The 25,429-nt window shown below is 46.1% G+C and overlaps 1 protein-coding gene across 1 annotated transcript in view; it reads left to right on the top strand.

Annotated features, from left to right (window-relative positions):
- Positions 1–25,429, top strand: part of DCAF5 (DDB1 and CUL4 associated factor 5) — a 231,457-nt gene that overhangs the window by 75,443 nt on the left and 130,585 nt on the right. The window contains exons 3-4 of the mRNA XM_069208970.1: positions 2,841–2,877; positions 6,724–6,863. Of these exons, the coding sequence (XP_069065071.1) occupies positions 2,841–2,877; positions 6,724–6,863 (177 nt within the window). The remainder of the gene's footprint in view (positions 1–2,840; positions 2,878–6,723; positions 6,864–25,429) is intronic.

The following is a 25,429-nucleotide window of genomic DNA, read 5'->3' as shown; positions in this document are numbered from 1 at the left end:
AGGCAACATTTGAACTTGAAAATCTTATGATCTCTTGACATCTACTTTCCAACCTGCTACGGTGTACTGTTAAACCATGTAATTCTCACTGCAAGTCAATAGTCTGCAGACGCCCACTTAAAAGATATTTGTTAAATTAATCTGTCCTTGTTATTGTTTCCCTCATCCAGAAGAAGCAGTCCTCTGTGACTGCAACAGTAAACATGTAAATATTCCCAAGAGAGTCTAAAAACCGTATCAGTGCGCTCTTTATCTTTAAACAATTGCCATGTCCACCCTGAGTGTCCACGTATTTGTGGTGGGTACAAGAGGGAGCAGATCTAGTCCTTTAGGGCTCCTCTCAGATCACAGACAGCTGGTTCAGTGCTCTTCTGATCTTGCGCAGGAAAGTGTTCTAAAGTGGATACCTGATGGTGCCACATTTATGCCAGGCACTAGCTAGTGGTGGAAATGATTTCCTCGGCACACCTTAAACAACGGAGTAAAATGTTCCACTGCGATCCCTTGAAGGGATTTTGGGCATTTTCACTATGGTGAAAGTCTTTCGGCCACACTGACCTTGCTTGGGCTCTGAGGGCAGGAGGTGTGTGGGGAGTGACTATGGTAAACCTAGTGTCTTCCCTCATGTAACATTAAAATCCAGTTGGAGGCATTCACTGTACCCACAACAAATGCTGAGACAGAAATAGTAGTAGAACAAAAGTAGAAACCTGCAGCAACAAAAGGGTGGTTCCACAAGAATGGTCTTGGCACCCTGTTCTCTCCCCTTTCAAATGTGTCTCAAGTGTTATATATAAATCCAGAAGACCTGTCAAGGAAAATTTGACAGAAAAGCAGGATTTGACACTGTACTGTCAGAAAGGATGCCCACAGCCCTTATCTTGCATATTCTGTGGAGTTCAGAGGAGTCGTCTCGGACATTCAGCTAAGCCTATTATTTTCTCCTCGGAGGCATTTCTCACCTGTTCAGGTCTAATTACTGGCTAGGAGAAGCTAGAAAGTAATGCAAAGTGGCCTTCAGGAATATCGGAGAGTAAAAAAAAACTTTCTAAAAGGTACTTTTCCTTATTTATTAAAGTCCCACTCCACCACTAAATTGGATTTTTATTAACTATTAAAATGAGTTGTTGAATGATTGTTCTAGCTGGTCCCGTTCCCGAAATACAGTACTAATATTTTAATCTGTACTCTGGTTTTCTACATAAGACAGCTAGGTCTACCCCAATGTAAATATCTTTTTGGGCTGTGTGCTTGCATGAACATGACAATATTACATTTCTACATGTCCCCATTTAAATTTCGTGCACCTTGCCTTTTGAGCTACAAGGCCTACATAGGGGGTGATTTATTAGTATATAAAATTGAGGTTTTGGCCTGTCAAAAGGTTTTATTTTGACTGGTTGCAGTGCATGTTGGGCTACAGTGGTAAGCTGAAGAGATATTTACACTACCTCTGTAGTGGATGGCCCAATAGGTTTTCCAGGACACTAGTGGCATTTAACTTGTGTGCTCAGTGTGCACTTTGTAATATATACTAGGGCATTGTAGTCAAGTTAAATATACCAATTAGGAATATGCCAGTCCAACCGCCAATCCAAATAAGGTCCGCAAGGAAGGAGGTGAAGTTAGGTCTGGTGGAAGGTGGTATAAACGTCCTCCTGCTAGAGTTGGGGTGCACCAGGTGATGATTTTGAATGCTAGGTGTTCCAGACATCTGCCGGTGTTCACTGAGGTGATGGTACTGTTGATTTCCCTTCAGCAGATGATGGCTATGCAGCCTTCTGGTTCGTTGGCTCTCTTTTGTCTCTTGATTTTGTATTCGGTTGGGTGGCCATTGTTTTTTTGGGGCCAACGATGGGTTAAGCCAGGTTTCTGTGACGAATAGGAAGTCTGGATAGAGGTCATGCATGATGTCTGGGACTTGGATGGCATGTTTGACAAGGGAGCGGGTGTTGAGGAGGAGGCACTTGAGATGTGCGCTGCTTGCCCAGGGTGGGAATGAACAGCAGGTTAGAAGCCTTAGAGTATGGCGTGGGCTGACTGAGGCAAGGAGACGTGGGTGCTCAGATTTGACCAAATGTATAATCAGATTGGGTGATTGGAAAAACTAAATTATGGCTTTAACAGTCTTAAAGTTGCTCAATTCACAAGCCCTTTTCACATCTAAGTGTCAGAAATAGGAGTCTTTATGTTTACTAGAAAGTTGGGTTTGCCTTTGTGAAAAGTACCTACTAGAAGGACTTTTTTGTTTGAAAACTTAAGCATTGGAGAAAGGGAAAGTCCATTTAAAGGAGGCCCTGGTGTGCCTTGATAACTCTTGTGAATTCCTAGAAACCCATAACTTGTAGATGTTTAAAAATGTTTTCTGTAGCATTTCCAACACTGGATGTACACAGATAACTTCAAAGGGAGGGGTAAATGTCCTGCGTAGAGAGAGAACAGGAACCCCCAACATTTCATCATTTAATGTGGTTGGCGAGGGTGGGGGACTCATGTGAAAAGGGACATTTTGGCTGTACCACTTCATACAGTTTGAGAACATCCACACATGACTTGATGTACTGCACTCATATAACTCTACAGGGTTTGTACATCTCCGCCAATAGAGTAGTGCTTTGGATTTTTGTAACATAAACTAGACACATAAGAGGGAAAAGTATTTCATTTATTGATTGGTGGTCACAGCACTCTCATGAGTGGGCTTCTCAAAGGTATACCTAGTTGGTGGGCCCTTTGTCACTAGGTAGATCTGTGCTCTCTAGTCTGGTGCCCTGGCTTATTTAAAATACCCCCTGTTCAGACAAGTGTCCCTTCTAAATGTCTTTATTCTCTCACTTTAGGAAATGACGAGCAAGTGATTCTGCATGACGTCGAAAGGTAGGAGAAGTCCTTTCTTCTGTGAACACCAATATCTTGCTTTTTCTCACCTCCTTGTTTAAAGGGTTCAAGTTGTTCTTTGTTCTGTATTTAATGTGTACAAAAACTGTTTTATAGATGGCAAACAGGCATCAATGAAAGGGCAACACACTTTTGTTTACTTACCTCATACACCCTATATGGTTCGCTCTCCCGACAGTGCCACCCATTAACAAAGGCATTGCTTGTTTGAGTCTGCCAATTTTAAACTAACTTCCTTTATGCTAAGCCTGGATTATACGCCCACACCCTGATCTGTGGATTGATTATTGAGCATTGCCAATACTTGACCTCTGGAGTACCCGTCTTCTTCGTTTATTGCAGTATTGCAGCTACAAAATGTTACCTGTCTGAGCTTTTACAGAAGGGGTGTCATCCCTCCCATCACCTTTGACAGGAATTGCATGTTAGAAAATGCTGGTTGTTTCTTAAGACTCCACAGCAGAGGATACCACCAATTATCTTTAGTTTCTTATACAACTCTCCTGACTATTTTGGGGTGATGATTGGGGGCTGACAATTTATTGCCACCAGGTGTTCCTCTGCCTATCAACAGCCTTGTAGATGAAGCAAAAGAAGTCAGTTTGGGTGCAGAGGCACTGGTATCCATTGAACATCCTACTGGATTTAGTGTGTGGCTGCCTTATGCAGATTAATTATAAGGAGCAACAGCACCAGGAACCCTGGTCCTCCCTCCCACCATCACCACCCAGCTGCAGCCCCCCATGCGCACAGCCTCGGACACTCCCGACCGCGCTGCTTCAGCACAATGCCGCACCACACAACACTGAAGGGGCGTTCTCCTGAGCCACCTGAAACCCTTCCTGCACTCACACAGACATCACCCAACACCTGACTCCCTGACATCCACACTCACCAGCCACTGATCACTCTGCACTCTCCTGCATAGTTTTCAACACCTGTTCTCCCACCAAACAAGTCACAGAGATCTGGGACCCACTGCATGACCACGCACAGGACCTGCTGTTCCTCACAGTGACCTGGCTGAACCCTTCACCTGCCCCTAATATTTCCACCGCCGACCTCCCAGCTACTAGATTGCCAGGCAGAACAGAAAATACAAGCCCGGTAGCAGAAAAGCCATCGTCTTCAAGGACTCCATCAGCTACACCTCCTCCTCAGATACACCCCCCAACAACATGGAACACCTGTCTTTCAAGCCCAAAATCACAGCCAACTTCACCCTGAGCAGCAACCTCATCCACAGACCACATACCAGCTTCACCGACACGCTCACAGACTTCTTCACAGCACTCATCCTCAATTCTAGCACCTTCATTCTCCTCAGTGACCTGAATTTTCACCTGGAAGATTGCACCAACCCTTACACAGCTGGACTACTCAAATACCTGGAAAACCGTGGCCTCACCCAATGCATCAAAGGATCCACACACTGCCAGACAACTTCTGGACCTGATTTTCACCACTGTTAACAAGATCTCCTTCCACAAACCCGCGCCTGGCTTCTGGACCAACCACACCCTCCTCAAATTCACCATTCCTGTCTTGCATCAACACAGAATAACCACCGCCAAACCTGCCTGTCAGGACCGGAACAAAATCCCAGAGAAAGACTGGACTACCAAACTCACAGATCATGGAAAGTACACAGCAGCAACTTGTGCTTGCCCCTGACCCCCCTCAAACACAAAGACACAAGATCCTGACCTCAAGCCAGCTGGTGCACAGAAGACCTCAGAATGACGAAATGCAACTGCAAACAACTGGAGTGCAGATGGAGAATCAGTCAGGACAGTGGGGACAGCAACACATTGAAAGCCGCCCTCAGACACTCCCCCTGGCAGCGCCATGCAACCAAACGTGCGATGCTCTACGACCTTATTGATGCCAGCAGCAAAAAGATCTTCGCCATTGTGAAAGATGTCACCTCCCAGCGGTCACTTCCAACAGCATCACCTCATCACAGGACCTCTGCAGTAGGCTCTTTAATTTCTTCAGCAGCAAGATAACCAGCATATATGATAAACTCCACCCAGCTGAACCCGGCAAACCTCGCGACTCCCCAATCTCACCCAAGGAAACCACACTGACACCATGGCCCACCATCTTTGTGGATGAAACTTCAGCCCATAAACGCAGCACTCACCCTAATCCTGAAAGTCTCCATCACTACAACCACCTACCCAAAATCCTTTAAACACACCACTTTATAACCCACACCCCAGGTACCTGGACAGAGTCCTGGAAAAGCTGATCAACAAGTGTCCAACCAAGTATATCAACACAGACCAACTCCTCAGTGCCACACAATCAGGCTTCAGATGAACCACAGCACGGAGGCAGCCCTCATCGCCGCACTGACATCTGTATAATCCTGGGCAAAAGAGACATAGCAGCCCTCATCGTTCTGGACCTCTCTGCTGCATTTGACACTGTATCCCACTCCATCCTTGTCTGGAGTCTGCATTACATTGGAATTCAAGGACCTGCACTCCTTCTTAACAGGCTGAACCCAGTCAGTTAGCCTGGCCCCATACTGCTCAGATGCCATAAACTCATTTGAGGAATAACTTGAGGATTATAACTCAGCCTGCCCCTTTCAACACATGCATGTTCCCAGTCGCAGACACCATCTGCACCCATGGGATTGACATCCTATCCTACGCAGACGACACGGCGCTGATCCTCTCCCCCTCGGTCAAAACTCCCATCACCTGGACCAGGCTTGCTACCTTCATCTCCAATGTCTGCGATTGGATGAAGACCAACTGTCTGAAATGGAACCTTTTAAAAGACTGAAGTTGTGATTTTTGGAAAGAACTCATCAATGTGGGACTCCAATGTGTAGCGGCGGAACTCGGAGCCCTCTCACACTGACCAGCCATGCCAAGAAGTTTGGCATTGTCATCGACGGCCAACTTGGCATGTCACCCCAAATCAGTGCCGTCACAGCCTCCTGCTGCCTCACCCTGAAAACACAGAAGAAAATCTTCAAATGGATTCCCGCCAGCGCCTCCAAAACAGTCAGCAAGGCCCGCATCACAAGTAAGCTGGACTACTGGAATTCAGCAGCCAGAATTTCACTCTGTCTTCTATGTCAGTAGTTCCCAACCTGTGGTCCGGGGACCCCTGGGGTCCACAAAGCTTCCTCAGGGGGGCCGCGACCGCTTAGAATATTGAATAATATTAACAGATTAGGTCCCCAGCTTTCAGTAATGACTCAGTAAGGGGTCCCCAGATTCCAATAATGATTCAGTGGGGGGGGGATAGGGTCCCAGAGTTCCAGTAATGATAAAGTGGGGGTCCACATATGTCAAAAGTTTGGGAACCACTGCTCTACCTCACACTCTCATCACGCTGCAACTCGGGGTGGTCCACTGGCTTGGTACACAAACGAGACTAGTTCAAACTCATCACACCTAGCTTCAAAGCCTACACAACACAGGGCCGGTCTTCCTCACCAGCCAAATCTCTTTCCTCAAAGCCACCAGATACCCTCACTCTGCCTGACTCCTACTCGCACACATACACAGATCCACAGATGGAGGTCGGTCCTTTTCCTACATTGCTCTCAATGGCTGGAGGGCCTCCGAACCGCCTCCTTAATCCTCGAATTCCGCAAGAAACTGAAGCCATGGCTCATCAATTCGACTTCTACACGCCAGCCCCAGGCCAGCATTGCTCATGCTGCAGCATAGCTCCACCCCTTTCCCCAGCCCCGCCCCCACAAGTGATAGTTTGCTTTACAAATACACATAACATCACAAAGCGAAGGAAATGATCGATGCATATCAATGAAGGTTTTCTCTCTCTTGTGCCCTCTAGCGGTCAGACGGTGGACGTGTTCACACACGAAGATGCTGTGTACGGGCTCTCCGTCAGCCCTGTGAATGATAATGTTTTCGCCAGTTCGTCGGATGATGGCAGGGTCCTGATTTGGGATATTCGCGAGCCTCCGCGTTCAGGTAAGAACCACAGACTTGTAACATGCAGAGGAATTCATCTGTGCCCATGGACAGTTCACCTGGTGAGAGGAAGCCAGAGCTGGGTAAAATGTGGATCAGAACTAGGGCAGTATGATGTTGCTGCTGCTGTGTGATCAGGTCTCCTTGTTATCTCTTCTTCACATAGAGCGTAGGTAATGATGGTTCTGTACCTTATAGGATGCCAGAGTAAACTGTGTAAGTTTGTAAGCATGCATTGGTATTGCTATGGCGTGTTCCTAGCCAACAAGCAACAAGAGCGCTGTATATTACACTGGAAAGGGGCAGGTGGAAGGCGACCATGGATCCTGTACTTCAAGTGGGCATTACACAAACACAGTTCACATATCACATTGTTTGGGGCCGGGAGATTAAGGGAGTTGCCAAGAATCACATGGTGCTAGGCTAGTGCAGAGGCCGGGATTCGAACCTGGGTCCACAGGTTCCAGTGTGGGTGGGCCTCATCTCCTCTTTGCTGTTCTTTTCGTAGCTTTTGACGCCTTTGTTTTAGCACTTCTAAATCCAGATGACTTTCTTGCCGACTAAGTGATTTGCTTGCTAAGTGGCGTGAGCATGCGCAGATGTGGGCCACTTAATCACTGTGCTGTAGTGTTAAGCTGGCCACCATCCCGAAAAATGACACTGTTTTCTAGTGTTCCTGCTCATAGGTGATGTTGCCTAGTATTTGTGGTGGGATGATTCCTTTTGGAGCAGGACCATGGTTTTGCTGCATATGGTTAGTCCCTTTCTGTACTGACAAACTGTATATACAAATATTAGTGTGGAAAGTGGTCAGTATTTTTCAGGAGTTCAGAATTATTGAGTGGTGTAGATCCATCACTTTGTTACTGTCACAGAAGGCAGGTCTCGCAGGGTCATTTTGACTATGGCCTCCCACCGTACAGATCCTGCCTGCCTCATGAGAATCTCTTACCTTCAGTACAGCAGCTAGTGAGGCAGGTGCCTCGAAGTCCCACCTTTGCACACAGAGAGACACTGTAACTTTGACCATTTGGCAAAGTTTTGGTTTTCAAAAACATGCTCCCAACGCAGGAGTTTGTTTCTGAAAATGAAAGTAAGCATCCATGACCATGATGCATTAGGAGTTTTACCATGTGGGGATGAGTGGGGACATTTGTTTTTCCCTGTTTGGTTCTGCCAGGCTTTTCCTTTCCTGGAGGCCCAAACAGGAAACAAATATATGTTGGAAGGACAGTCCTAAATAGGGCGGACTGTTTGACAAAACTAATCAGTGGCCCTGTGGCACTTAGCCTATTCATCAAAGGTGTTCGTCAGGGGAGCCAATGCCTGAAACTTGGTGCTATGCTGACCTCTAAATTGGGTGGCGAGAGGAGTTTAGTGGACAGGACATCCACCAACTTCCAAATGACCGAATAGTCCTTTATATGGAGACTCCCACACAATGGCTCCTTCGCGAGGTTAATATGGACGGTTACCCACTGTGTCTACGTAAGCATTCAATACTCCACTTAAGCACTCTTCTGTTTTAGGCACTTCCAGCAGATGCCAAGATGGAGTTGTAAGCTCTCCCTCTTACCTGGATATGGTACGAGATAATGTTGATTTTTTTTTTTCCAGTCTCTGTGAAATCTGAGAATATTTAAACCTTCAAGGCTGTGTTTTCAACTAGTTTGATATTTCGATGTTGTAGTTTACAAACTACATTTCAAACGGGACGCTTTTGTCTGTGTTAAAAAGCAGGTCGAACTGTTCATTATCTACTAGTACATTTTTTGCATTTTATAAGTTCCTTACAATGTTTCAATTGACTTCCTAATTCGGAGATAGTCCCATGTGACAGTGGGATATAGGTCAAATTTTCCTGATAAACGTTTAAAATATGTTAAGGTTCAATTTTCAAGAACATCAGAGATGTGTTGAATAACTTTATGTATTTAGGTTTGCTAGCTTCCATCAACCTTGACCAAGTCCCCAATGCACAGTTTTACTTGGCCAAGGCTCGTTTCCTTTCCTCTGAGGCATGGTCCCATCTATTCTCAAGAAACAGCCTTGTCCCCACAAGCCACACCAGTCTTCATCTCTGCTGCCAAGCGGATTTTTTTTAATTAACCTCTGTTTCCTACAGCATGTCAGTGAACATGCCTGAAATGTGCTCTTCCACATCCTGCTGTCCCACTTCTCAGCTGACCCTCCCCTGTACACCCCATTCCTCCCCCGCATATATGTGATGTTTCTGCAGGAACAATTGTCGGTGGCTTTCCTCCAGGTCTAAGAAACTGATCTGTTGTGACAGCCCTGCCTACTAGTTTTCTGTTGAAGCCTTGAGTCCTCATCCCATCATTTGATTTGCTGAACATTTCGCAGCTTCATTCATAAACCTGGCGTGGTCCACTCTAAGCCTGTGATCTCCGAGTGCCTCTCCCGGAGGAGTGGTATTTTAAATCTCCCTTGTGCCTGGATTTTCTTTTTCCTTCTCCTTCTGTTGTGTGGACTGCGAGTTCTGTTGCTTCTCTGCTGACCCTACTTTGGTAGCAGGAAGCACATTCCTGAAGTCAGGGGACAACCTTTGATTATTTCTCCCTGCACTGGTGGTTCCCCAGAAATGGTCTCTTGGTTCAGCCTCCCATGGTAAAGTGCCGGTTTGGGGATGATCCAGACGAGGAAGGTCTGTGGCAGGTGGTGCAGTCAAGGAGCAGGGAGAAGATGGACCTATGATCAGTGGGTCAGGAGCTCTGCACACGAGCGGCTAGACGAACGGAGCCAGAAAATGAAGTTGCAGAGGTTCATGGTTTGCATTGTGGTCATTTTCTTCGTGGTATGGAGCTATCGACAAGCTTTGAAGTGTTTTAATCAGAATGGGCCAGTGGGAGAGGGGTGTAAGGTAAGTTAGTGGGTCCTACAGGGTGCAGACAAGTAGGCTTAGTATCTGCCAGTGGGCAGGCACCCAGGGGAATGCATGAGCTATTCCTGTGTGTGCCTCCACTCTGGGGCTCTGAGTGTGTGTAGCATCAGTGCCCCCTATTCACCCTTAAGGGGCTAGCACACTTCCCAGTCTGCATGCCAGTGAGAGCAGGTCCCTATGCTGCCATCCTGAAGAGGAAACTATTGCTCAGTGACATTAACACCTCAGTGTTGGACTGACAGCCGCAAGGGGCCGCAGACGAGTCCACAGATAAAGACTTAAAGAGCCATCTCTAAAAGATCTCTGCAACCGGCCAGAGGACTGGCAGGCACCTGGAAGCCATTGCACTGGTGGTGGTGCGAGAAGAAGCGCGCCAGGCACATGGAAGCCATTGCACTGGTGGTGGTCCGAGAAGAAGCGCGCCAGGCACCTGGAAGCCATTGCACTGGTGGTGGTGCGAGAAGAAGCGCGCCAGGCACCTGGAAGCCGTTGCGATGGTGGTGGTGCGAGAAGAAGCGCGCCAGGCACCTGGAAGCCGTTGCACTGGTGGTGGTGCGAGAAGAAGCGCGCCAGGCACATGGAAGCCGTTGCACTGGTGGTGGTCCGAGAAGAAGCGCGCCAGGCACCTGGAAGCCGTTGCACTGGTTGTGGTCCGAGAAGAAGCGCGCCAGGCACCTGGAAGCCGTTGCACTGGTTGTGGTCCGAGAAGAAGCGCGCCAGGCACCTGGAAGCCGTTGCACTGGTTGTGGCGCGAGAAGAAGCGTGCCAGGCACCTGGAAGCCGTTGCACTGGTTGTGGCGCGAGAAGAAGCGCGCCAGGCACCTGGAAGCCGTTGCACTGGTGGTGGTGCGAGAAGAAGCGTGCCAGGCACCTGGAAGCCGTTGCACTGGTGGTGGTCCGAGAAGAAGCGCGCCAGGCACCTGGAAGCCGTTGCACTGGTGGTGGTGCGAGAAGCGCGCCAGGCACATGGAAGCCATTGCACTGGTGGTGGTCCGAGAAGAAGCGCGCCAGGCACCTGGAAGCCGTTGCACTGGTGGTGGTGCGAGAAGCGCGCCAGGCACCTGGAAGCCATTGCACTGGTGGTGGTGCGAGAAGAAGCGCACCAGGCACCTGGAAGCCATTGCACTGGTGGTGGTGCGAGAAGAAGCGCGCCAGGCACCTGGAAGCCATTGCACTGGTGGTGGTCCGAGAAGAAGCGCGCCAGGCACCTGGAAGCCGTTGCACTGGTGGTGGTGCGAGAAGAAGCGCGCCAGGCACCTGGAAGCCGTTGCACTGGTGGTGGTGCGAGAAGAAGCGCGCCAGGCACATGGAAGCCGTTGCACTGGTGGTGGTCCGGGAAGAAGCGCGCCAGGCACCTGGAAGCCGTTGCACTGGTGGTGGTCCGAGAAGAAGCGCGCCAGGCACCTGGAAGCCATTGCACTGGTGGTGGTCCGAGAAGAAGCGCGCCAGGCACATGGAAGCCATTGCACTGGTGGTGGTCCGGGAAGAAGCGCGCCAGGCACCTGGAAGCCATTGCACTGGTGGTGGTCCGGGAAGAAGCGCGCCAGGCACCTGGAAGCCATTGCACTGGTGGTGGTCCGGGAAGAAGCGCGCCAGGCACCTGGAAGCCATTGCACTGGTGGTGGTCCGGGAAGAAGCGCGCCAGGCACCTGGAAGCCATTGCACTGGTGGTGGTCCGGGAAGAAGCGCGCCAGGCACCTGGAAGCCATTGCACTGGTGGTGGTCCGGGAAGAAGCGCGCCAGGCACCTGGAAGCCATTGCACTGGTGGTGGTCCGGGAAGAAGCGCGCCAGGCACCTGGAAGCCATTGCACTGGTGGTGGTCCGGGAAGAAGCGCGCCAGGCACCTGGAAGCCATTGCACTGGTGGTGGTCCGAGAAGAAGCGCGCCAGGCACCTGGAAGCCATTGCACTGGTGGTGGTGCGAGAAGAAGCGCGCCAGGCACCTGGAAGCCATTGCACTGGTGGTGGTCCGGGAAGAAGCGCGCCAGGCACCTGGAAGCCATTGCACTGGTGGTGGTCCGGGAAGAAGCGCGCCAGGCACCTGGAAGCCATTGCACTGGTGGTGGTGCGAGAAGAAGCGCACCAGGGTAATATAGGCCCAGATCTGCATTGGTCTCTGTATCGAGTAGTTTAGGGTAACACTTTTTTTTCTTGATGTTTGCCTAAAAAGCTCTTTGTTCACTTGTAGCTTCTGTCTTTCCATTGCTTCCTGTTTCCATCACTGTGTAGGTCCTCTTCCCACAGTTGAGACAGTCATCTCCACTGGGAAGTCCCTGCTCTCTGAGTGAGGATTTAGGTTTCTTCAAACGCAAACTCCGCCTGCCCATAGAAATGACTGAGAGACTCAGTCCTCGTCGGTGATGGTGACTGAGATGCAGAACGAGACCCTACGCCGGCTCTAAGGCCGATTTTAGGGCACTGGAAAGGTTACACAGTCCCGGGGTGGGCGTTGGGGGGGTATTATTGGCAAAGATGTGCTAATGCAAAGGTAGTGCCCCACCCACAATTTACACATGAAGACGCCTCACGTGCACCACACATGAAGAAACCTCGGAGTTTGTGACTTCCCTGGACCTTTCTTGTTGGTGTTTGGAGCAAGGCCTGATCTGGGGGGGGTCCTGGGTCTGAGGCCCAGCAGCCTCTTGCTCCCTCCCATCTGCTTCTTACAAGGTCAGAGTTTTCACAGAATGTCCTCCAACTCCTTAGCCCGGTCCAGATGGGAGTCCATGGCACATCAGGTGCACCCTGGGATAGTCTCATTAACTCACTACTTTCACCTGTTTTTTAACATTTCCGTCTCTATTTATCCATATCTATTTTTTGGCCATCTTATTGGTATTTAGCCATGTTTATTTTGTGTTTTGAGAGTAAATATAGTCAAAAAATGTTACATTTTCACATTTATTTAACTGATTAACATGCAATCCTAATTTGATGCCTGCCACGTTTTAGCAAATTAAGCAGCCAAATATAACAAAACACTACACCGCCAGGTAAATATTAACATTGTATAAAGATATGTTAACACATGCCTGTATTTAAGGAAGTCTCAACCTGTTTTTTAACTCCCTGTGTTGTATATCTGCTCAGCTGTTGGCTGTAACTTCATGCCGGACAGCATGGAGAGTAACTCACAGCAACCACAATTTTCTGTATTTTTCCGCTTTTAAAAATAAGTACAGGAAACACATTGTTTTGTCTGTGTTTATCTGTAAAAACAAGTAAAATTGAAAAACGTGGGGCCTTAATTAAAAAATATAGATTTCCTTATAAAAGGAGCATTTCTGCCAGAAATACTGTCCACCATAACAAGGCGATGCATTATTTTATAGACACTGGACAAGTTTGACAGAGCAGTGTAGGTGGAGGGGCCTTTATTGGCGATGAATCTGCCAATGGCAGTGTCTCACCTACAATTTACATTCCACATATTGACACCTTTTTCATGCACATATTTACTATTACTGGGAGGGGAAGTCTGTAAAATAAAACACAACTCTTCGGGAAGGCCAAAAATCGAACGTGTTTAATGTAAAAAGAGAAAGCATGCAAGCAAATAGTGATTGGCAATGTTAATTTCAATGCTTAAAAAAATATACATTTCTGACACATTTTTGTACCCGTGCCTTTCAATACAAGTCCATGAAAACTGAACACATGAAAGAAACAGTTACTTCAACAAAACTAATGAGCAGGCGGGCAGGATCTTCTCGCATGAAAGAATGCAAAAGGACTTTGGAGTGCAGATATTAACACAGAAGCAAAATGCTAATTTAACTGTGCACACAGCCAATCCTCAAAAAGAGGCTACAAGATGCAGGGACATGTGCAGATGTATAACACTGCATAAAATGGTTTCTGGACCTCCGAACAACTTGAAACTTGAAATGTTAAGATAATCGTGCATTTCAAATTAATATAAGAACAACAGAAAAATGTAGTCATGCACTATACCCGTGCATATTAAGGCGTGTACGTTCACAATAGAAATTTCTTGATGAAGCATGGTATTAATGCAAGGAAAATATATGTATACAATTCTCAAGTTATGTGCCGAAAATCACACTAGGTTTGGTCAAGTGTTGGAGTTATCTAAACCTCTCTAGCTTCCAATGTCGACACCAACCACTAGACCAGGGGTCCCCAATCTTTGGTGAGCACTAATTAATTTTTGAGTGTCAGAAGACATGGCAAGCAACATCCGAACCAGAAAAGAGACCCGTTGACCTAGATGTGGCAGTAAAACGATTGAAACTTGAACGAAGACTGAAAGGACTACTATACAGACATACTACACTATAAAATATATATTTAAGGCGTTTACAGCTTGTTAGATATGGGCAGAATTGGTAGACTTTGAGGATTTAGAATTCTCTTCCAAAAATGTTTGAAATTTACTGGCAAATAGTGCATTTTTAACCTGCATTTCATCAACCATTATCATTCAGAAACTTTAGTTGCGTGCGAGATACATATCTAAACGCAGGTGCACAACATTTCATAAATCACAGCGGACACAGAATAAGATTCACATAATAATGTAAAAGACAATAAAATCATCAAAACACGCTTTCCCTAGAAAAAAACCTGGGATTTAAAAAAAAAAAAAAAAAAATGACTCTAAAACAGACCTCTTCATTTTGAAGTAGTTGGAGATGCCGGCAGGCTACTTTACATTGGAGGAAAAAAAGTTTTTTTTTTTTTTTTTGATAAGGAAATAGAAACCGTTTAGCATAGGATACATAAAATTGACAAATAATTGTGAAAGAAATTGAGTGGAGTCCGCATTGCAAGGAGAAGTCTGTGAAGAGGGGGCATGCTGAAAGCATTAAAGTTAAAGTGCATTTGTCAAACCCTGTAGGTGCTTAAGTGATGGATGTTAGGTTCCCAAGCTCTAACTTCAGCAGCGGAGCCTCAAGACTACAAGGCGCAGCACTGCCAAGCGGGGCGCGATAAGCTAGTGTTGCTTCATCTTTCAAGGTATTCTTTTTCATGATGCACAAGTTAACATACTTTACTTTGCAAACATTCATGTTGCTCCAAGTATGCACAAACTTGCCCCAGGTAACACTTTGAAAACATTAGTTTTCCATAGTTCTTTTGTGACCTAGTTTGCAACCTTGCTTAAGGCTAATTGGCTAATGTGATAGTTCCAAATAGGTGCAGGTGGTAGTCTGCACACTTTGAACATTTTATAATATTGAAGTTAGCAGAATACTTGATATTTTGTTGTTAGTCTTGCCTTTGCTCACTAGGGACCTGATGTACAAAACGTATTGGGTGTAGGCGGTGGTCAGGAGGCCTAGTGACAACTCTCAAGTATTTTTAAAAAGTAAACTTTTTTTAAAACTGAGTCCTGGTTCCTTTAAAGAAAACGAGCTGCATTTAAAATGAGGTTACCTTATTTAAATGTTATCACAGACACTGTAGTCTGCTGACCCCAGCAGGCCACCATCCTTATGGTGGCACTCAATCGAAGTAAGTCACGTTTTTCTGATGGATACTTCTAACTGCAGATTTCCCATATTGTGGCTTCCTCTAGACTGAATCTGGAGATTTTTCCCAGTATTGCTTCTGCACCCTTGCAAGGGGACATCATGTGGCTCTGCATCAACTTTGTACTTCCCCATAAGTGACATTGGAGCTAACTATATGTGCTACCTCTGCCTGCTGATGTCAGCTTCTTTCTTTCCATACCTTCAGACCCTGATGGGGAACTCACACCCACAACTTTGTTCTTGTATTGCAGGGATTGTCACAAGCAAACGACTGTGACAGACCCCCATAAAGTATGTCTCTGGTGCTTTCGTTTTTTGCATGATTCCAGGTCCTGTGGGGACTGCGCCCAGGTGAATCTCAGAGCAAACGGGAGATCCAAGCCAAATTCTGCATCACCAAACACTGTTGGAAGGAGTGTGAGGGTCAATCCCGGTCAAAGTTGAGGATGTGGACCCATTCCCATTCTTAAGCCTGTTCTTGAGAGAAGTCCTCTTCACACTCAAAGTTGTCAGGTATGCCCAAGTCAAAAAAAGAAGCACAAGATGTCAAAACATGGCTCCCCTGGTCCTGCCACCCTCCTCCAGAGAAGTCATAAGGACTCCAAGGCGCTTCCTGGTCCCGGTCTGCTTCTGGGGAATCAGTTTCACATCTCATGCAGATGCAACCCAAATTCCATTGGTGACACTGCAACAAGTAGAGACTTTGGTGACACTGCAACAAGTAGAGACTTTCAAGGAAGCCAAGTTGTGCATCTTTGGCAGCCTTCCAGCTCCCTCTGGTGCACCTTTGGGCCCCAAGGCTCTTATGAGCCCTCCAGTTGGACTACTGTTGACGGATCGATTCACAACGGCTTCTGTGCCTCTTTACTTTGCCAACTCTGGGGTTGACTCCAACCTGACTTCGACTCTGGTGCCATGATCCAGGTTGATCCCTGTCACACTGACTCCAGTACTGACCCACTGTGTTATCAGAATTCGACATGAATCTGACAGGAGCTTAATCAAAATCACTCCCACCACAATTTTTGGCCCAGCTGGTCCAACCTAATTCTGACTCCGAAAGAATGATGCCACTACTAAAGGTCTGAACACCGTCAACACCGTGATACTGGAGATGACTGGAGTGATGAATCCCATTATTATGACAAAGGCAATCTTTATATGGATGTCCAGGAGACCAGTGGGCTAGAAACCTCTCCTGACATTTGGTTGAGCTCTCCCACTGGCTTGTCCACAGAGGAATCTGCTTCTTTTGCCGTGGTGAGGAGACAGCCCGCAGAAGGTTTAGACCTACAAGGAATAAAATTGATGTCCTGATGGAGGTTCTGCAACCTGGGCAGGCTTCCGTAGAATTGCTTCGGACTTTTAGAGAAGCTCTGAAGGATACACTAATTAAGGGACATTTGGGCCAAATCTTGCTCTAGCCCACTAGAAGCTAAAACCACAACTGGTGATCCTTCTTTTCTCAGGCAACATCCTACGCCCGAAAGTCTGGTGGTCAAGTCGTCCATGAATACACTAAACCCTGTATTGTTTCCTACCACGCCTTCCAATAGTGAATCAAAGCGCATGGAGGCATATAAGAAGGGGATGTTTACCTCAGATAGCCTCGCTCTTCGCTCCGTTAAATCCAGCGGTCTCCTGAGATGACACCTGCATGTGTTATGGGATATAGTGAGAGCGATCTTGTCAACAGTCACTGATGAATACTGCCAGCCTTGTGTGGAGATTATTCTAGATGGTCAGGACACAGCAAAGTATGCCATCAACTCTGCCTGGACGTCACTGACTGCTTGGGCAGAGTAGTCAATGCCAGTGTGGTTCTTCAGCACCACCAGTGGATGAGATCCACTGGCTTCTCTGAAGTTCAGGGATCACTAATGGACATGCCATTTGACTGCACCCATCTCTTCAGAAACGGGTGCAGCCCTGGAGCGCTTCTAGAAAAGCAGGACCACAGTGTGCTCCCTTTTCCTTTCTGTACCTATGCAGCAGTATCCCCAACAGTTTAGTCTCTTTATAGGCTTCAAAAGGAGGTTGGCTCAAAAACTACGCCAAGGCCCACGTCCACAGCAGAAGACTCCCTTGTCTTTTTGAGAGCAGGGATCCAGTAGACAACATCCAGGCTGTTAGGGGCAGCGCACTGTTTAGTCCTCGCTCCTCCCACTAGAGCCACCAAACCAGTTTAGCTTGCCCTCAACGGCACATGTCCATTCCATTGGAGGCATGACAAAGTATTACTTCAACGAGTATTAGAGCATTACACCTGACAGATGAGTGCTTCAGATAGTCCAGCAAGGATACGCCCTTCCATTCCTCTCTGATTCCCTCTATATTCCACCCACACCAGAGCGAGTGTCAGAGGACCATTTGTCCCTTTTTGAGGCAGGAGGTCCAGGCTCTTTTGGATTGTATCTCCGCTCATTACCTTGCTAGATGCAGATCCTAGGTCTCTCTGGCTGCTATCAGAGCCACATGTTTTTGAAACAATAATGCCTTTAATTTGCTCAGCTTCTAAAAATATACATTGGAAGTAGCAATATGCGGCCACAGATCTGCTACTTTTATCTCTCGTGTGGGGGGAATAACACATGGCAGCAACAAGTTACAATTTGGGAAACTGAAATTGCATAGGCGCTTCCAGGTTTCATTCTGCAGCAGCTTTGATCATTCAGCATAACATAACTTCCATTGGAAAGTATCTGGACCACTGGCTGAATGAAAGGGACGAGAGTTCCCTTCAGATAGCAGGCCAAATTCGATATGGCTGCGTTGCAAGTGCCGTGCAAGGACACCTGCTTACAAATCATAGAATGACTAACAGTAGTCTCACATTAGCTTCCGCTAAGAAAGACCTTAGTTTCGCCATTCTGACATTTAAAATCGAAAGGCAACTCCCACACCACATGTATATAACTGAAATATTAAAATAGGCAGATTTATTACTCCATGTATGAGCCGTACTACAGAGGGAATTTCTGCTACAGTGAAAGGCAACTTTTCCAACTTCTCAATATTAAGCGTGATGTGACTCTCTTCCTTTTTAGCCATTGCCTGGTCAAAATAAATGCAGCAAATAACTCAGTAGAGTTAATGTGCTGCCAGGGCACGCAGTCACTTTTAAGAACATGTAATGTTCAACATAACTGTATAATGGACCTCAGTTGAATTTGTCTGTGATGTAAAAAGGACATGTTCAGAATAATGTCGATTGCAGAAAATACTATGTTATTTAGGGTGTAGATGTGGTTGGACAAGGTATTCGTTCCATTTTCAACAACTGCTAAAGCCTTTTCCATGGTTTCTTTGTCAATCTGCCTTAAACGTGCAGCAGCTTCCATCTTTGAAAGCTTCCAGATCTCATTGTATATCGCATACAGAAAATGTTTTGAGTGTGGCTTTCTTGGACATAACAAGAAATCAACTTCCTGTAAAAGGAGACTAAGGTGTTCTTTGACAGCTGCTAATTTGGAGGAACGTAACCATTGTTGGCACAGTTTACCCACACTATGGCCCTCATTACGACCCTGGTAGTCTTAAGAACGCCAGGGTTGCGGAGGCGATCGGACTGCCACCAATGTGGTTTTCCGACCGCCACATTACGACTGAGGCAGTAGCAGCACGATCAGACCACCAGCACTGCCAGTTTTCCTCCACACAATGGACTGGCGGTGCTGGCGGTCCTAATTCACCAGGTTCTCCGCCAGCGGTTTTATGGTGGTAGCACTGCCATGAAAAGGCTGGCGGAGACTGGGTACAGGGGGCCCCAAGATGTCCAATGCCCTTGGCATGGGCAGTGCAGGAGGCCCCCCCTGACCAGCCCGTTGCGATGTTCACTGTCTGCATCGCAACGGTTCCTGCTGTACCCTACGCACTACAGCATTGCCGGCGGCTCTGTAATGAGCCGGAGACAATGCTGTAGGCCGTTTCCCACTGGGCCTGCGGGCGGAAACTCTACCCAGCCTGCCCGTCGGTACTTCGGCAGATGGGCTTTTTCGTCCGCTGAAGTCATAATCGACCCCTATATGTTGTTATGATACCCGAGTGCTGAGCTGTGACATAGCAAGGGTCTGATCGGCTTGCTCTGAAACCCCCTGAAGAATTAACAAAACGTGCCTGACAACCATTTGTGTCCACTGGCCATAATAACCACCCACCAGGCCGTGCAAGTGGGGAATTAAAGATACCATTCTGAACCCAAGTAGTCAGCTGTTCTTCAGTGACATTTACATTTTTTTTCCAGTTGTTAAATTTAGCTGTTGTGGGGATATTGGGGGCACTTAGTTCTTTTATCTTTGCTATCCCCAGGCAAGTCGTTTGCTGGACAGTCTCATTCAAAATTATCATTTGCACAGGAATAAGGCATGCTCTAAATAAAGCTTCCCTACTCTATCTGCCAATCTTTTTCTCCCCATACACTCAATCTTATTTTTCCAAAACGCATAGCCTTCAGCAGCAAGCTGGGAAACAAAGGAATCCGAATAAATCAATTTTGTAAATGTTAGCAATATCTTTCTCACTTTCTAGGAAGGCAACTTAAAATAGTAAGATTCTTCATTTTTAGCAATGTGCCAGGTAAAATACACAAACGTTCCTCCGTATGTTTTGGAATTGGATTTGAACAATGCTCCCATTGTGTATAATCAAAAACTGCTTTCTGCACCGAGCTAGTGCCCTTAGAACAATGTCCGTAATGGTAGTAACAGAACATTTCCCAAAAATTTGCAGTGTTCAAGTAGACATCTTCACTTTCAAATACAGTGTAATATTCAAGCTCAAAAAGCATGGAATCAACTGTTTAACATCTCAGTCATCAGAAACAACCCCAGGTGTAATTACACCACTCATAGAAACTTTAAACCCATATGGAATTTGAATGACCTCAGTCGGGCTAAATATATCAAAGGGAACTTTATCCCAAACAATCCCATCTGGAATCGGAACAGCTTAAATGTTCACAAGGGGCAAGTCTCTTCGGACCTTATGGGGAGAAAGGTAAGGTGTCAGAACCTCATCTACCAGTTCAACAGCACAGAGTTCAGGAAGATAATGACCATTTATAAATAGAAAGAAAACAATGACAAAACCAATCCAGAGCAGAAAGGCAAGCAATGTCAATAATATCCATAGATAGTACCATGGACGAACCAGGAAGTTACTTTTAAGCCAGTTATACAGCTTATGTGTCTTTGATACTGGTGGAGTTGCAGTAAAGGAAGAATTTGATGAAAAGTTGTCTATGTCGACGAAGTAACCAGAATCAGTTTGCTGGTGGTTCATAATAAACAATGTCATCTGTTTGTGTTGAATTGGAATAGTAGAGGTCCACAGTTTGGACAATTCTCGTCGATGATGTGGTGACCGGAATTAACAGAAGCTCATTCTGTCCCCTCTCCAAGCTTGGGGAGACGATTGTAGCATTGGTACTTGCAGAAGCATTGTTGAGTGCTTGAAGAGGTATTTCCTGTGGGGTAATGAGAGGAAAATGGGAACTACCCAGAAATCCTTGTGGTCTACTGTGCAGGATCGACCACATGGTGCAATTTGACGTTGTCAATTGAAACAAAGTGATTTTTTTTTTATCTAGGTAGCGGTGGTAGAATGACAGTTCTGGTATCTTGTATACACAGGACTGGAACTGGTGCTCCTTAGGATGGGCCAAACTCCTTTTGGACAGCAATCTTTTCTCGAACTAGATCCCCAACTTTAGGAATCCAGCCCATTGATATTGTTAGCAAATCCTTCATTCCCAAGGTGGCGGCATAGACAGATGAATTGCTGTATTTCCTGTAAAACAGCGACACGTTCATGTATGTCAAATGGTGTTTCTGCCGCCACCGCACCAGGGCCATCAGGATCTGGGACATACATACATAGGTATCCCAAATAGGACTTTATAAGGAGTGTGTCCTACCATTGGCCTTCTGGGCAGATTATTTAGTGCTCTCTGGATCCCATATAGGTGATGGAGCCAACTACGGCCAGAACCTAATACCCTTGCTGTTAAGAATTGCTTTAAGTCTTGGTTCTTCCTCTCCACTACTGAATTAACCTCGGGATGGTAGAGTGAGGAGTAATGGAGTTGAACACCCATCGTTCCCATGGTATCCCTGAATGCCCTGGCAGCAAAAGCAGGGCCCTGGTCCAAGTGGAATGCTGCAACTGCATATGCAACTGCATATGTCCCGATGAAGACTTGCAAATCTTTAATAACAGTTTGGGCATTAGCCAACCATTATGGCCATACCCACAGGAATCTAGAACATGAAACAACAGCAGCTAAAATATATTTGTATGCACCATCAGGTTGTAAAGGACCGCAATGGTCCAGGTACACACATTGTAAAGGTTTTTTGGACACTATGAGGCCTGTCTGCGGTGGGCGTTTGATGGTGGACCCTTTGATTTGTTGGCAAATGTCACAGCAAAGGACATACTGTTTGGTCTGCTTATATAGACCTGGCCACCAATAGCGTTTTTGCAGCAAGGAAATAGCAGCTGCCAAACCTGCATGGGCAGATGCAACACATTCATGGTCTGCTCTAATGAGAACTCATCTCTGTGCTTGGTTGGGGATCACTTGATCTCCCAACCCTGGAATTGTTGCACATACAATGTTTTGGGCACTGAGATGGAAGGAATATTTTGCAGGGTATGCTTTTGGTAAAGGCCTGCAGTCAGCAGAAGCTTTCACAGCAGCAGACGCCTCCTCATCCAATCTTGTATGATAACAAGTAATTGGAGCAACAGAAGCCGTAACTGCTGCAGATTTGGCCGCTTCGTCAGCCAAAGTGTTTCCTACAACATGTATTCCTACACGTTGATGGCCCAGTGTATGTACTAAATGAGCTTTCAGTAGCCTGTCTTTAAGATCAGCTACCCTCCCCCACAAGTTTTTGTATTTTGATGGTTTTCTCTTTGGAATCCCTGAACCTGTTCAGGCGCGAGTGATGTAAGCAATCATTGTAGGACTGGACACAGAAATACGAATCACACACAATCGGTGTCGGATGTGCAGGATCCATATGTTCCAGTGCCAAGACCAGAGCTTCAAGCTCTGCAAGCTGAGCCATGCAGTCCCCCAGGGTCTGCTTGTAGGTATTTTGAGGGTGGAATGTACCATCCCTCCTTACCCTGCTAACAGCTGCCCAAGTAGTGGAGTATTGGTGTTTGGTGCTTAGAGCTGTAAGTGCTGAACCATCAATATAAATGATGACTCTGAATTGGTCAAGAGGTAAGATGTTAGTGGGGTTTTCAAGCTCACATTGGAGAAATTCTTGAGTCTGTTGTTTTGGATTGAAAGCATAATCAACATCATTGGCAGTCAGGGAGGTTGCCCATTGACTCCAACTTGGATGTAATGCTTTAGCGTTTGGAATACTAGCTTTGGTGACCGCCTCAAGGGCAGACACCAGGATAACAACAATAATGTGTTTCCCTTGGGCAAGTTGGCCTCTCCTTAAAGACAGCCATCTGAATAGCAGTCAGTATTTTTTCTGTTGGTGCAAAATGTTGTTCTACATTGGAGTACAAATGTGATTTGTATGCTATGGATACCATGTCACCCTCGTTGAATGTGACATAGGTAAACCCGATAGCACCAGCAATTATTCTGATGACCAAATTTGTTCTATTATCACGTGTGTAAATGTTGTGCTTCTAGCATGTCTTGTTGCAGTCCTCTGAGAGTATGTGTGTGTTCTGTTGTCCATTGTTTACTGGAAAAGTCAGGACGTATTAAATCAGAGGGGTTTTATGCGTTGTGCATAGTATGGAAATGTATGTTCTCCCAAAGGTGAAGAAGCCCAGCCATGATTGCAGTTTCTTGATGGTGTTTGGAGGTTGTAATTGAGCACATTTTTCTAGAAAGTGTGGGGCCAGGCTCTTGCCTTCTTCAGATAACTCGTATCCTAGAAATAGGACACTGAACAATGCAATGTTGGTTTTCTTAAAATTGAATTTGTAGCATTAAGCGGTGAATCCTAAGACAATACGATCCACCCTGGCTAAATGTATATTTAGGTCGTCATCTGTGAGAGGTGTCATCCACATAGGACAATGCCTCTGGGTCAATATTCATGTTACTTGGGCAGAAAACAACCCAGGGCTGTTCATATACACTTGAGGCAAACAGCAAAAGTATGTCTGAGAGCACTATGATCTCGACTTTCAGAGGATAGATTTTGGGAGAAATCCCCTTTGGAAATATCCAAGGTTGTATTGTACTTTCTTCTCGGTATATTGTTTATTAGTGCTGTGCTGTGTGCATTTTGTATTGCAAATGTGTGTGCGTGACTGTTTAAATGTCTTAAATCTAAAACTGTTCTGTATGAATGGTCTGGTTTTTCTCCAGGGAATAATGGATTATTCATTGCAGAGACACAGGGTTTGATTACACCCTGGTACTCTAGATGGGTGAGAATTTCTGTCACAGGTGCTTTAGCTTCATGTTTAACAGGATATTGAGGCTGGATCTGTGTGTAGATCTAATTGGAATTACATGGTAAGGGGCATCTTTATCCCACCCTATGTGGTTGCGGTGCAGCGCTGGAGCTTGTGCCAAAGCCCAATCGGCAGCGTAGGCTTTCTTTGCAATGTCTGGAACTAGGACTGAGGAAGAATGCAAAATGAAATCTTCCTCTTGTGGGAGCTTGCGGACTAATTCTGGTGGCCAGTCTTTTTCTGCTAAGAGTATGCCATAATTTAGTTTTAATCTCATCCAGAAAATTAATAGTGCACTCTGTCTCCCTCAATTTGAAAGTTTAATTTATAGACCCTGTTGGGTGGGGAAAAGCGCCTGTCCGCTGTTTCGACTTCAAGAAAGTCGTTTGCTGCTGTCACATTCAGAAGATCTATAAGATTCTGGTGACATATTGTGACCTCTGCCACGCTGTCTAGCAGAGTCACTGCCCACGTCCTGTTCTTCAACAACGTCCTCAATGTGAGGGGTATCCTTAATTGATAACGCTGCCACCTTCTTTTTTTTAAATTGGGGATTTTGTTGAGGAGCTTTTTTCTCCCTTATAATGTACGTTTTTTAAGTACGTTGTGAGTCCTTTTTCGGCTTCAGGCAGTCGCTTCAGTGTTCTGACCCATCCCACTCTGTCACTCAGTTTATCCGGTGTGTCCTGAAGGAACAAAATTGGCAATTGGCAGTATATTGGTATCTATCAGGAGTTTTAATAGTATCTCTGTTTCTGAGATTATATCTTTTTTCTGAGGTCTCCGGTTGCTTTGACTTTTTCTGTCTTTATTTTGTTTTTGTTTATCCCAGTTTTTTTTTTTTTTTTTAGAGCCCTCTTCTGCTTGCTTTGCACTTTCCCTAGTGGAAGTCCTCTGTATTTGATGTTTAGTTGGTTCGGCCCCCAGACTATCCCAGCCCATACTAGTATAAATTTCGGAAATAATCTTCGGCAGCTCGCACGTCTGGTCCCGCTGAGGAACCTCCCGGAGCCGCTATCGAATCGCAAGTGCTGCTGCTTCCCCTTTAATGTTACTTAATATTATTGAGGACACAGTGTCAAAGTTGCACATCAGTTTCATCCCCAAATCCAAGGCAGAGGCTGCCCCGTGTTCATTTTGAATTTGTTTTAACACTTTCAGTAAATTTGCAAGTGTTGCGGTACCATGTATGGTGGTATATATTGTGGCGAAGACTGTGCCCCAAGTGGCACAATCCTCTATTGCGGGAGCCATTCCAAATGGCAAGCACCTTGTGAGAATTCTATGTTTATCTTGGGGTCCTGTATGGGGAAACACGGCTTCCAGCTGGTTTGTTTTTTGCGCAACCCAGAACAAAATCTTTTCCCGCTCAGAGGGTGCTTTACGCATAATGGAGTGAACTGTTTGTTGATTTATTCCAGTAACAACCAGTTGGTTAATAGGTGGAGCGATATTTAAGGTTCACATTACAAATTGTATTAAGCGTCTATATAGTGGTACTAGCTCATTGTATAATGTGCGTACGTCAGCTATTTCCATAGCCTGCACATTGGGTTGTGGTGCATAAGTGGCAAATGTAGGCCACGTTGGTCCATCATTTCTTAAGGGACCTGATCTAACAGGTTGTATTACATGTCGGAGGGTGCCATTGAACCACTTATGGTGTTCTTGCTAATTTAGAGGTATTTCTAAATATTGGTACACTCTGTACTGCTGTGGTAAGT

Source organism: Pleurodeles waltl, chromosome 9, assembly GCF_031143425.1.
Source record: "Pleurodeles waltl isolate 20211129_DDA chromosome 9, aPleWal1.hap1.20221129, whole genome shotgun sequence".
In the NCBI taxonomy this organism is placed as follows: Eukaryota; Metazoa; Chordata; class Amphibia; order Caudata; family Salamandridae; genus Pleurodeles; species Pleurodeles waltl.
Note: the sequence above shows the minus strand (reverse complement) of the source record. Positions and strands in the feature narration are given on the sequence as shown.